General features: G+C 46.0%; 1 protein-coding gene across 2 annotated transcripts in view; it reads right to left on the bottom strand.

The window, feature by feature from the left end:
- The window catches only part of BNIP1 (BCL2 interacting protein 1), a 142,762-nt gene that overhangs the window by 120,677 nt on the left and 8,154 nt on the right, over window positions 1–13,931 (bottom strand). Inside the window, exon 6 of one of the 2 annotated variants that reach the window (XR_009353865.1) lies at window positions 338–453. Coding sequence is in view for 1 of the 2 variants with exons in the window: in XM_059174328.1 (XP_059030311.1) it covers window positions 11,277–11,473 (197 nt within the window). In the remaining variant the exon portion in view is untranslated. Of the gene's footprint in view, window positions 1–337; window positions 454–10,829; window positions 11,474–13,931 lie in introns of those variants that run through there. The other variant, XM_059174328.1, reaches the window with a different exon arrangement.

The following is a 13,931-nucleotide window of genomic DNA, read 5'->3' as shown; positions in this document are numbered from 1 at the left end:
AAAACATTAACCTTGTGAGTGGACTCTCAAGTCAAAAGGAACTAGATGTATTTTGGTCAGAGGATTGATAAAATTCTGGGTCACTAATATTATCTGCTCAAAAGTACCCCTGCTATTTGCTTTCTGGTTTTTGGTTCAGAAAATGGTTAAATAATTTAGTTTCAGTTGCTGCCACATTCCTTGTAGGCCCTGGGATTACACGACCACATTTGTTCCTGAGAATAGCTGATGGCAATGCCTATGCTTACTGGGGAGAAGTGTTTGAAGTCAGCGTGACACTAGTAACATGAGCAGCACGACTGAAAGATGGATATAAATATTATCCCTAAAAGCTCACCTTCCTACGTAAATCCATTTTCCAGAAGGAAGATGTTTGCGATCTCTTTTCTGAGCTGGGGTGAGTCAACGCCCCAGATGGGAGGAAGCTGAAGGCTCCAGGAAATGCTTTTCTACCTGGGAAAGACAAATGTTAAGGTTGCAAACCTTAGAATGGCTTGCCCAATTGGTTCACCATGCCCTGCTTCCATCTCGCTCAGCATGTGAAATCCAGAGGTCAAAAACCTAACATTCCCCACACCTGCAAACAACCTACATGCTCCAAAATGGATGAGGTGCAGGATAGGGGGGCGGTCATCAGGTTCATTCACTTCCCCAGTAAATATTATTGAGGGGCTATTATGTACTAGGGGTTATCTTGGGTAGTAGGTTTTCAGGTAATTTTTTTCTTCTTTGATTTTGTTTTCCAAGTTTTCTCACAAGACCCTATATCACTTTTACCATGAAATGAATCACTTTACCATCAAACCATGAATGTCCCTTCAATAAGGACAATGTCTACCACAGGAGCTGATGTTCTGAGGTCAGACTGGCAGCATTCTCCAGCTCTCTACTGCTGTGTAACAAATGACCCTGGACACAGTGGGGCAAAAATGACACTTGGCCATTGCTATCTTTTCTCATGGTTCTGGGGATCCTTGGGTTCGGCCGACGTTTCTTCCTTGGGGCCTCTTGTGCTCATGCAGTTGCAATCAGGTGGTAGCTGGTACCAGAGTCATTTTGAAGTCCTCCTCATTCACATGGGTGTTCGATGCTGGCTGTCAGCAGAGACCTCAGCTGGGCTCTAACACCAGTAAATGGCCTCCCTGTTTGGCCAGGGCATCTTCCCAGCATGGTGGCTGGTTCTAAGGGTGAGTGTCCCAAGAGAGCCAGATGGACACTATATTGTTTTATGATCTTGTCTCAGATGTCACACAGCATCACTTCCACTGCAGTTTGCTATTATAAGATCATCATGAAAGTCAGCCCATATTCAAGGGGAGAGGATTTAGACTACACTTTTTGATGGGAAGAATGTCAAGAAATTTGCAAACATCTTTTAAAATGATTGCACAGCGTTTTCCTGAACCAAGGTTCCCAGAACCTCCACAAAGCTCCAACACTACTGGCCATCCTACCCACCATCCCATGAGTTCCTATCTTGTCCTCTTCTTGGCACCCCTAACCCCACCTTGAACCCTCATGAAAGAGAAACCAAAGACAGTAGATGTCCCCACACATATATACACTCTCTCAAAATGTTCTTACAGTGGAACATGAACTCCCTTCCCAAGATGAACCCTCTCCCCTCACCTCCTTCATGACCTTGCCTACCTTCCTCTCCATTTACCCACACATTCTTGAAATGTGCTAAGTTTCTTCATCTTAAGTAAGCCCATCCCTCAGAGCCCAGGATAGAGAGACCTCAGGAAGTTAATGCATGCAGCACTTTGATGGCTTAGTCAATTAAGCATCTGACTCTTGATTGCAGCTCAGGTCATGATCTCAGGGTTGTGAGACTGAGATTGAACCCCAGGTCAGGCTCCACACTGGCATGGAGCCTACTTCAGATTCTCTCTCCCTCTGCCCCCACGCCCTCCTCAAACAAATTAATAAATTAAGTTATTGCCATAAGCCAGCCCAAGTCTAATTGGGGCAGTAGGAAAAGGGAGAGAGTCAAAGAAAAGTTCACTTTGGAAAAGAATGGCCACAACCTTGGAGGTGTGATATGAGGATAAAAAAGGGAGTTCTGAACGTGACTTTGAGAGTTTTGGTGTCTCATTCCATGAATCATTCCCTAGTATCTTTCTTACTAAATGTGGAAAAGTTTTGTCTTCTTAAATCTCAGAACAGCAAGTGGTCACGTGTTCTGCTGCGAAGAGGCTGAGAGGATGAAGCCTTCCAAAGAGGAGAGATCAGAGGCAGCAGGGGCACTTGCTAGGGCCACAAGTGCTTCGACACACGACTTGTTCAGGACGCAGGTCCACAGCTGCCAGGCTACGACAGCTCTCCTTCAGGTCTGGAGCCACTCCCGTGCATTGCCAGGAAATCCACCCTTCTCCTTTAGGACAATTTTTGGGGGGTTAAATATACATAAAACAAAATTTATCAATTCAGCCCTTTTGGATTATACAGTTCAGTGGCATATAAGCACATTCACACTATTGTATGATCACGAGGATCCATCTCCAGACTTTTCCTAAACTGAAATCACCCTAAATGGAAACACTGTCCCCATTAAACATTAAACTGCAACTCCCCATTGTCCCTTCTCATTCTCCCCTCCCCCAACAGCAGCACCCTTCTACTTTGTCTCTATGGATTTGACTACAAAGACATCTTGTGGGGCACCAAGTTGGCTCAGTGAAAAAAGCCACATCCCCCAAATAATACATATATGATCCATTTATATAAGGTGATGAAAAATACAATGGAGTCTACAGTGAGAGAAAGCAGATCAGTAGGCCTCTGGAGAAAGTATGGGAGCGGTGGCGGCAAACTCACTTCCGCAGCACATATGCTAAAGATTACAAAGGGTCACCAGAACATTCTGGAGGTAACGGATATGCTCATTCCCTTGATTGCGGTGGTACACATGACAAACATCATCAAACTGTACAGTTTAATTATGTGCAGTTTATTATAAATTATACTTGACCAACTATTTTTAAAGCAAAATCCCCCCCCCCCATAAAACAGGATATATAACATGATCCCATATATATATCGAAGGTGGAAAAGAAGAAAGAAAAAAAAAATACAGCATCGACTCCCAAATATTTCCAGCAATTCTCTCTAGACAGGATTATAAAATCTTTGGATATGAATTCATATCTCCTTTGGAAGGAGGAGTTTGCTTAAATATGTTTTCTAATTTAAATGTTTTCTAATTCCCCTGCAATGAACATGTATTGCTTTCCCAATAAAGCAATCTACCGGTTAAAGGATGATCCTTCCGACAAAGGAAATAAGCCCCAACCCGCATACAACCTGCGGCGTGAGCACGACTGTACCCGCAAAAAAGCAGCCCAACTGCGCTTATTTCCTTGCAGGAACCACCCCCTCCCACGTCCCACTCTGTGGTTGGTCCAGGCAGGGCTGATGCCACGCCCACACCCACGCTGCCATGTGACCAGGGCCTCACCAATCAGGACATCCTGGCCCCCTGGCCCCAGGGACTCGGGCAGGGAGCCACTGACGGATTTTCAGTAACTCTTAAGAAAAAGGCTCTTTCTCAGGGACTCCAAGCAGAGTGGATATACGGCTGAAGCTGCCCGTGGAGGAAGGGAGAAACCTGCTACCTGGTCAGAGTCTACCTCAGAAGAAAGCCAAGTGGAGAGAGGGGCCAACGGAGACCAGTTTGTAACATCCTTGGTAGAGCATCTGCATCCAGGTGTGTCTAAAGCCACTTACCATGAAGTGAGCCAGGGAATTCTTTCTTTTGCTTATGCGACTGTCCCGTTCCTGAAGCTCCTGTGCTGACCCGGCTCAGCAAGCGCCCTCACACAGGGGTCTGCTAACCCTGCACCCTCAAGTCCTCCATCTCCACCTACCCCTTTAGATCATTATGGTTGCTGGGCGGCGTTGGCACGAATGGGCCTCTGCCCCCAGAACTTTGTGGGCCTCTCTTATCCCTCCTGTCGGAAGTCTAGCGACTCTTGAGCCTAGCTGGCTGGGTTTGAATTCTAGTTCCACCAGCTGTGTGACCTTGGGTATGTTTCTGGACTCGGGTCTCGGTTCTGGGTCTTGGTTGCCTCAGCTGTAATAACACTACCCAGTGGTAGAATTCCTGAGTTAAGTGAAATAATGCAGTGCCTGGCACATAGTAAGCACTCAGTAAATTTATTAACATCATCACCTACTGAACACCTCACCAAGCACTGCTTTTGGACCTCATTAGAAGTGCTTATTATTAATTTTATTTTGACTGCCATTTGCTGCTTCTAAGCAGTCTAAAGGAGGTGTCACACCTGGATGCAGATGCTCTCCAAGGCCCCTGTGGCTCCCTTTAGGACACTTACCACCCTCTGGGGTAACTATCTAACTCCAGGTCTGTCTCCAACAGGCTGTGGGCTCCGCAAAGCAGGTGGAATCTTATTCTTCTGTCCTTAGAGCCCAGCACAGAGTGTAGCGGAAGCACACAAGCGGTACGATTCTGGAATGGATTGGGGGTGGAGTGGGTTGAGGTCATTTCAACAAGGCAGCCAGGAGCTTGCAGAGTCTTAACAGCGCACCTCCCCTCAGTCCTTGAATCCACTGGTCGGCAAACCTGTTCAGGTAGTGGCAGAGAATGCAATGGCCGAGCCATCTTTTGCAAACTAAGAACTCCTTTCTTAGATACTGTGACATTTCTGTCAGGAGTCCCCTGTTGTTCCTACCAGTCAAGCTGCCAGATTAAAATTGATTGACCATTTCTTCATTTTCCAGTCCATATTCATTTGCTACTTTATAGATTCATTTCACCCAGGGGCATTCTTTGCCAGTGAACAAGATTGCAGGGGGCGGGGGAGGGAGAGAGAAGAGCAAAGATTTAATAATAATAAACAGAACATTTTACATTGAGCTAATTCTTCCCATTGTTTTTTTTTTTTTTTCTAATGTTTTGAGAAAGATGGCCAATTTGCCACCACCTGCTTTGTCCCGTTCAGCTCTCTGCCATCTGAGAAACTCTGCTCCATCCTTGGGCCTGATTCCCTGCTAACCCCAGCATCCTCTTCACCTCACCACCACTTCCCCCAAAATAAAGCTCCAAAGAGAAAGGGGAATGAGGTCATTCCACGTTTATCTGGGAATGAATGCAATGGCCATTGGGGTGACTGTGTGAGCTCCACTGTGGGTTCTTGGGTGACTTTTGTCCTTTAATCCCTCAGCACCCCTAAGAGGTCAATGCTCTTGGGTATCCCTGTGTTCCAGATGAGGAAACAACAGAGGGATGATCCCTGCCCAGGGGCATATGGCCAGGAAGACTACAATTAGAACCCAGTCCCCTCTGTAACCAAAGGGCAGAAATGGGACCTTGTATACAGTAAGGCCATTGAGAATCCAAGTTGACCAATACCAGAGGCCCTGGGGCTCTGCTGTTGGGGACTGGGGTTGGGGGAGCGGTTGGGAGGGTAGATAAGAGCCACCCCTCTCCTCACCCCAGACTGTAGCCCTTCATTCCTGACAACTGCTGAGACTCCAAGCTGGTATCTCTTAGATTAGCCCCCAGCTATTTTTATTCTGCCCTTGTTTAGGGAAGAAACACAGCTTGGGCAAACCCAAGGCAGGGCCCCAGGGGAGACCACCATTAGTCAAGGAAGAAAAGGAAGCTTCTTTTACATTTACTATCTTTTTTTTTTTTCCTTTAGAAAAATATCCAAATTGGGTCACCCTGCCAAACTGCCGCCAGCGGAGCCTTCTGCCCTCCTGAATTCACTAACTGCATTGTATCTGTCTTCCTTCAGAACAATATTAAATTGTTGAATGAAGTCTCATCTCTTGGGCAGGTGGCAAGAGGTATGAAGCAGATGGCTTGGTGAAGGGAAAAGGAAGCCATGGGAGGGAAAATGGGAGGTGTGTCAGGGAAGACAGGGAAGCCAGAGAAGAGCCAGGCCAGTGCCTGTGAGGGAGAGGTCCCTCCTGAAGTGGAGGATTCTGAGACAGAGACATCTGAGTGGAGATGAGAGAGAACTGGAGCTCACCTGAGAGTCAGTCGTGGAGACAGAACTTTGAAATTATTGACAGTGATTCTCTAGATGATTGTTAAACTGTGGGGGGAGAAGGATGACCTTGCCTGTGAGGGAATACATAGAAGAAGAGGGAAGCATCTCTAATAAGCCAGCACTTAAAGGATGAAGAGAAGGTGAAGAAAGAAGAGTAAGGAGGAGTTGCCAGAGAACAAGAGGAAAACCGAGAGGGTGGTATCGCAGAAGCAGGAGGTTTCTGGGAGGAACGAATGCCCACCATGGTCCACAAATGCTAAGGATGAGGTAGGTGGGGGCAGACATCCTTCAGAGGAACAGCCTGGAGGTAACTGATGACCCCAAGGAGGCTTGTTTCTGGGAGAGTGACTATAGCAGAAATCAGACTGAGGTGGGCGGGGAAGTGGAAGGTGAGGAAACAGACTGTGTCGTAGAAGTTGAGCAGTAAAGGGGAGAAGACAGAGCAGTGGCTCTGGGGGGAAGGCATCATCGTCCCTGTCCCATCGCAGAGGACTACTCTCTCCCTCCACAGGTCCCCTGTGGCAGCCAGTGCACAGAAACCGCTGTCATTCTGTGTTGTCCTTAAAGGCAAGAGGGAGGGGTGCTATAGTTAGGTGCAGTCCTCAGGTTATTAACACACAGCGGGAACTCCACAAGCAGTAGATGCTTTTGATGATGACAGTGACAATGACAAGGATGGATGAAGACAACTATGAAAAACAGATTCTTGTAGAACAGAAAGTCTCCTGTTTTGGGGATTAAAAGAACAGACTCCCTAAGAAGTCTAAGTGGTAAGAGTGGCTCCTCTGTCTCTGGGCATTCCTCCTTGTTCTCATGTGCTGTTTCCTCTTTTTTGGGTCATTATTTCTTCTTTATCTACACTCAGATCTCTGGGCATTCTCTTCCAACCTCATGGCTTTAAATCTCATCCATGTGTCTTCTTCCACATTTATACCAGGAGCCCTGACTGCTCTCCCAAACCCCAGACTCCCATAACTACGTGTGTACCTGGCATCTTGACTAGGGGATCTAACAGACATCTCGAGCCCAACACGTCCAAAACCCAACTCCAGATCTCTCCTTCCTTTACTTACTTAGGCCAAGAATTTCATAGTTTTAGAGTGCTCAGCTGGCTCACTTGGTAGAGCATGAGACTCTTGTCTCAGGATTTAAGTTCGAGCCCCAGATTGGGCATACAGATTAAAGGGACATTAAAAAAAAAAAAATGAATGTCATAATTTTAGCTCTCATTCCTTCAAGAATGATACCATTTCTTCAAGAAATGTTATCCCATTGGTTCTGTCTTCAAAATATATACAGAATATGACTACTTTTCACCACTTCTGCTGCTTCAGCCACATACAAGCCACCATCAATCTGTCACCTGGACATGTGCAATGGTCCTTCCAATTGGCCACCCTGCTCTGCACTTGTCTCATTCACTTTGTTCTCTACACATAGGTCATATCAAGTCACTCCTCTGCCCCAAGTGGCTCCCTATGTCCCTCAAAGTACAAGCTCAATCATTCCAATGACCTACAAGGCTTTTCATGATTCCCCACTCTGGCTGATGTCCTGTGTCACTTCTCTACCACTCCTCACACTCTGCTCTAGCCACATGAGCTTCCTTGCTGTTCCCCCATCAGTCATGCTCCAGTATGTGCATGGAAACATTTCTGATGTATGGGTTTTTTCCCACACCAATAAGCAATTCTAGCTGGAGTTCTAGTCCTATAATTCAACTCAATTTGGACACTACCTACCTGGTCATCAGATCCCACAGGCTAAAGGCTCAGTGCCACAAAACTGTGGCCCACCCCCACCCCCACTTCAGCTGCCCATCTCAAGTCTAGGTTGTCACGGAGGCTTCTGACCAATAGGCCACAGATAAGAGGTTCCCATGAGCACCTCCTCCTTAGTTTGATTAAGTCGCTGGAGATGTTCAAAGAAATGAAGGAAACATTTTACTGACTAGATTACCAGTTTATTACAAGAGGTTGTAACTGAGGAGCAGCCAGATGGAAGAGATACCAGGGCAAGGCATGAAGAAAGGATGCAGAACTTCCATGCCCTCCCCAAGTGTGCCATCCTCCCTCAATCTCCACGTCCTCACCAACCTGGAAGATCTCTGAACCCAGTCCTTTCGGGTTTTGTGGAGGCTTCATTACATTACAGGCATGACTGATTAAATCACTGGCCATCGGTGACTGGACTCCATCTCTAGCCTCTCTGCCCTCCTCTGAGGCCTCAGAGCCTCCTCTGAGGCTATTGATAACTAGCCCCATCCTTAGTGCTTTCCAAAAGTTGCCTCATGAAGACAACAGAAGAAACCTTTATCACTCTCATTGTAGTAAAGTCCAAGGGATTTAGCAGCTCTGTGCCAGGACTGGGGACACCAAATATATATTTCTGATGGTAAATCAGTGTCACAGATGCTCCCACTGTAAGCCTCTGCACTAGCTCCAGCTGGCCCCTGTGTGGACCGCTCCTCCCTGAGCAGTCCACATGGGTAAGGCATCTCCCTCCTCAATAAGCCTTTGCTCAGATCTTACCTCAATGAGGCCGCCCTCTTTGACCATCCGCTTTAATACTGCATACCTATCCCCACACCTACATTCTAGGTCTCCATTAGCCGGATTCACTTTTCCCTAAAACATTTGTTTTCTAACAGAATGAATGACTTAGTATTGTAATTGTTTATCAGCTGCCTGTCCTCCCCCACATACTGTACGTTCCATGACGACAGGGAATCTTTGTTTTGTTCACTGAGTGCACTAGCACAGTACCTGATACAAAGTAGGTGCTCAGTAAATACTTGAATGAACAACCTCTTGACAGCTGCTCTGTCCTTTTAACTCCTCGACTGTCATCTAAGCAAAATGTGGAATATAAGTTTGCCTGTTAACAGTGAAAATTAAAATCATTTATGAAACATCTCTCAAAAGCTATATAGGTAAACTTTGTACATTTGTATTTTTTTTTCAAAGTCTGGTATCTGGAAAAAAAATCCATAAGAATATTCCATGTAGGGGCACCTGGGTGGCTCAGTGGGTTAAAACCTCTGCCTTCGGCTTAGGTCATGATCCCTGGGTCCTGGGATCAAGCCCCACATAGGGCTCTCTGCTCAGTGGAGAGCCTGCTTCTTCCTCTCTCTCTCTGCCTCTCTGCCTACTTGTGATGCCTGTCAAATAAATAAATAAATCTTTTTTAAAAAGTAAAAAAAAAAAAATATTCCATGTATACTGATAGGGAGTCCTAAACACAGCAAGACCGTAGAGCAAATGTGAACACTGCCCTCTCATGGTTGAACATGGCAATGGCTGCTTTTCTGCCAGCCCACTTGGGGATGATTTTGAATCCCCGTGGCTGGGTGATAGGGGTTGCAAGACATAACGCTACTGATGACATTTCAAATTCAACCTATTTGGGGAAGGAAGGAAGTTAAAGAAGAATAAAGTCAAAGGGAGATTTTTTTTTTAAGGAGTACAGAGCCCACACATTCCCATATTGTAAGGAGGATGTTGACAATTAGTGGGAAGCAGTAAAGAAAAATGTTAAGACAAGAAAATCCTAAATTGATAACATCCATCTGCTGCACTTACAGCTGGAATCTGAGTGGGAATTTCCCATCTGTGCTTTATTCTCAGCTTTAATTTGACTATAAATAAGACACATGCGTGCACACTTTGCACTGTCTTCTGAGGCCAAAAATTGTTTAAGAATGATATATATAGAGAAGTGTGTATCTGTACCATGTACACACACACACACACACACACACACACACACTCTTAACCTAGAATGTGTTCATTAGTCAGTCTGAGGTGTGTAGCCAATCTCTTACACACTTGGTCCTGTGACAATCTGGCACTTCATAACTGAAGCCGGAACTGTTCACACCCTCCCTCTGCTCAAGCAGATCTAAACAGAACTTCCGACACCAGGCCAGCTTTCACTGAAGCCCATTTGCGGCAGGAAACCTCAGGGCCCAGAGTCCTGGAGGAGGCCCCATTTGGGAAGCCCACTGTCCAGTCAGACAGAAGCTGCATTTGTTACTTTACATTCTTGTCTGATTCTCATATTGACTCTACAAATGTCTACATGGACTATCACTCCCACTTTACATGTGGGGAAACTGAGGCTTAGTGACAAAAGGTAACTTGCCTATGGTCACATAGTCCCTTACAGTAGAGGCAAGACTCAAAACCAAGGTTCAAAGTCCATGTTCTTTCCACTTTCCCCTCTGCCTCTATGTTACACCTCCCAGGGCCTCTGGGGCTATAAATAGTGGGGAGGCTGGATTTCATATGTGAGGCCAGTCAGGCCTATAGCATAAGGAGACACTAACATCTCCCAGCCTGAGCCCTAGTATCCCCCAGGCCTCAGCAGAACTCAGGTCCAGACAGGCCTCAGCTTATCACTAGCCTTGCTCTCATGGTTATATTTAGCTCTGGACCTCAGAAAGACATGGGCCAGCCCCCAAGACATGGCACACCCCCAGGCCAGGCCCACCACGGTACATAGAAAGAGAAGGATGTCTGCCTGAGCCTTTTTAGATGTGGTGTCAGCCACGTCCAGTGGGGACTTTTTGTAACCCACTTTTTTAGAGCATACGAGATCTTGTTCTTCTTGCTCCCTGAGGGAAGAACCGCAGCTGCTTTAACAAGTATTTGTAATAGTCAGCAGTGTCTGTAATACATTGCATGTGGCTGTTGCTTAATAATCCTTTGTTGAATGAACAAATAAATGATCTAAGTTTATGTCCTAGAAATCTAGACATCAAAAACAGGACACAGATTCCCAGAAGGATACCTTATAAATCCACATGCATTTCATTCTATTAAATATAGTCAAGTTTATTCAAGGAATGGACATGAGTTTTCCTTATCCTTCTTCTCCCCAATTCTCTCTTCCTTCTGCCAGATCTGGCATTAAGGCTATAGCAGGAGAAGTAGAGTGAGGAGGATCCAATCCTGAAGGCTGGCCTCTGCATGCCCCATGTGACAGCCACACACACCGGGTGATGGCTCCTGGAGTCCCTGTGTCCTGCAGGTGTCCTGGTAACAGGCCTCCTCTTGCTCTACTCACCTTCTACAGGCCAGCCAGCTGCCTGCAGAAAGCCCAGGGGGCCGGGTCTGCAAACCACCTGCTGAGCACCTTGAGCAAGCCGCAGAGGTGTACAAGGTGTGCACTGGTTTGGCAGCCTGGGCTGAGCTCAGGAGCATGGACAGATCCTGACACTGGAGCTAAACGGGCAAAAGCTGGTAATTCCAGATCTTACAAAAATGGAAAGAGCCGCTTTTTTACAATATAAAGGACCGTAGCAAGGAAAAGAGCCAGGGCAAGGAAAATGAGAAGCTTGTCCGTCAGCTCTCGGCGATTATATTTTGTGATAAGCTTCCGTCCCAACTGGATGGTCCCTGACATGGACTTAAACTCTTCATTTGCATCCAGGATAGTCCGGGAAGAATTGGCTGAAACAAAAGAGGGAGGGAGCCCGACTCAGAGACTGTAGAGCACCAAATCCAAAGACTTTGCCCTGCTGGCTGGGTTACCAGCAAATAACATTGCACTCTGTAGCACTTTCCCCTCAGCCACAAGCAAAGATGTGAGCAGAAACAATCCAGAGGAGCAATGAACAAGCGTATTATAAGGAAAGCACCTCTCTAGGTCCCATCCAGCTCAGAGTGACATGATTTGTTTATATACAACGTCACAGGGCCAAAACTAGGTATTTTTCAATGTGAACATCACTAGGGAAAAAAGAAGAGAGTTCCTTTCCTGACTATTGATCTCAGTTTTCCAAAGCAGGCAGGCACTGGTGAGAAGAGTCACCTGCCCCAAGATGAACCTGGGTGACTGTGGCCAGGCACTCTGAAGTCCTTTTGGGGTCAGAAGCTAGAAGTTACCAAGACTTTCCACCTGAGGTGCACCCTGCCAGGACCCCTGAGAGTCAGATCTGCTCTTGGTAGAATCCAAAAGAGTTGGGCTGGTGCCTGCCCCCAGCCCCACACATATTATTTCTTCAGTCCTGGGACACTGCTGTAGCTTTAAAGATGTCACACCTACGTCACACCTAGGCTCAGGCCACTGTATGAACGTAAGGAGATGTGCATGTGCCTTAAGGCTCACTGTGCCTAGGAAGACAAATGTACTTCTGAGTATGGGTATTTGAGCCGGACACTTGGGTAAGAAGGTCTGCCTCGTAAGATTCTCCCCAAAAACCCAACATCATCAGAACATCCACAGAATAAAATATGTTGTTAAGTGGAAGAGTGAGGTGTGAAAGAGCATATGTGAAAACTGCCATTTGTTGAGAGGGGGATAAACAATATTTAATTTGCTTATGCTATACATGCTTGGAGGAGCTCAGAAGGATATAAAAGAATCTTTTAACAGTGGTTGCCCTTGGGGAGTAGACTTGATGGCCAGGGGTCAGAAGAGAGAGCTATGTCCAGGGCTGTGCAGTCCAATAATGCAGCCCCTAGACACAGGTGGCACTTGAACATGTATTATGTGGCTAAACCAAGCTGAGATGTCCCTAGATGCAAAGTACACACATGATTTCAAAGACTTAGTATGAGAAAAAGATAAAATATCTCAGTAGATTTTGATATTAATTACATACTGAAATGGTAATATCTTATACGTAATGGGTTAAATAAATTCACAGGTTTCTTTTACCTTTTTTAAGGTGCCTACTGGAAAATTTAAAGTTAAATACATGGCTCACATTCTATTTATGTTGGACAATACAGGCCTAGAGGCTTTTTTCTTAATCACGTAATGCCTATTACCTTTCATAAAATTAAAAGTCAATAAGTAAGTAAAAGAAATTACCGGAGGAAGCAGAGCAGCATTTATATAAAGACAGATGAAGGGGAAAAATAAACACACACTCGGATAACAAAATCCCTCTCTTGGCCTTTTCTCCATGCCTACTGCCATCCCAAAAAGCCTAAGAGTCAGCTCCAAAAAATCTAATAGGCCTTTCTTATTCAACTTCATATTATAGAGAATTTTAAAGCATCACCAAAGTAGACAGAACAGTATCATGAAATGCCCTGTGCCCATTACCCATACCCAAGAACCACCAACTCCCTGGCACTCTGGTCCCCATACTACCCCACCCAATTCCAGCAAATTCCAGACACTATATCCCTCATATGCTTAAAAAAACAAAAAACAAAGCTGTAGTCCTATTAGGCTCTTAAATCAAGCTGAATTTGTGAGCTCTAAGGAAAGGATTAAGAATGCATTCTTCTGGGATGCCTGGGTGGCTCAGTTGGTTAAGCGGCTGCCTTCGGCTCAGGTCATGATCCCAGCGTCCTGGAATCGAGTCCCACGTCGGGCTCCTTGCTCGGCAGGGAGCCTGCTTCTCCTTCTGCCTCTGCCTGCCTCTCTGTCTGCCTGTGCTCACTCGCTCTCTCTCCCTCTATCCCTGACAAATAAATAAAATCTTTATTAAAAAAAAAGAATGCATTCTTCTTTCTTCAATAGTTTTCCCTCCTACAAAATGGGCTCTAAGAACAGCCCTCAGCACCCCAGAAGCCATTCAGCATCTGTGCACCCTTCTTACCACTTAACTATCTCATCTGTTTCTGATGTGTGTATAAACTGTGTGTGTGTGTGTGTGTGTGTGTGCGTGTGTGTGTGCAGGTGGGGGCGGGGGGGGGGTCCTGTCACCTGCATCAAAGCAGAAAAGCCCTCCACTCAAAGGCCAGGTGGCCTCCTATTTTGCAGATTCTCCAGGCCTCTTCGAAGGCGTGAGCCCCGAGCCCAGCACACATGTAGCAGAGGTGATCAGCTGGTACTGAGCCTAAATGCCCAGGTAACTGACCCTGGGGACAAGTTGCTTGCTTAGCTTTTCCTTCCTTAGCTTTTCCACTGTTTGAGCAGTGCACTGAAAAAAAAGTGGCTCAAAATTATAGA

This window comes from Mustela lutreola, chromosome 5 (genome assembly GCF_030435805.1).
Source record: "Mustela lutreola isolate mMusLut2 chromosome 5, mMusLut2.pri, whole genome shotgun sequence".
In the NCBI taxonomy this organism is placed as follows: Eukaryota; Metazoa; Chordata; class Mammalia; order Carnivora; family Mustelidae; genus Mustela; species Mustela lutreola.
Note: the sequence above shows the minus strand (reverse complement) of the source record. Positions and strands in the feature narration are given on the sequence as shown.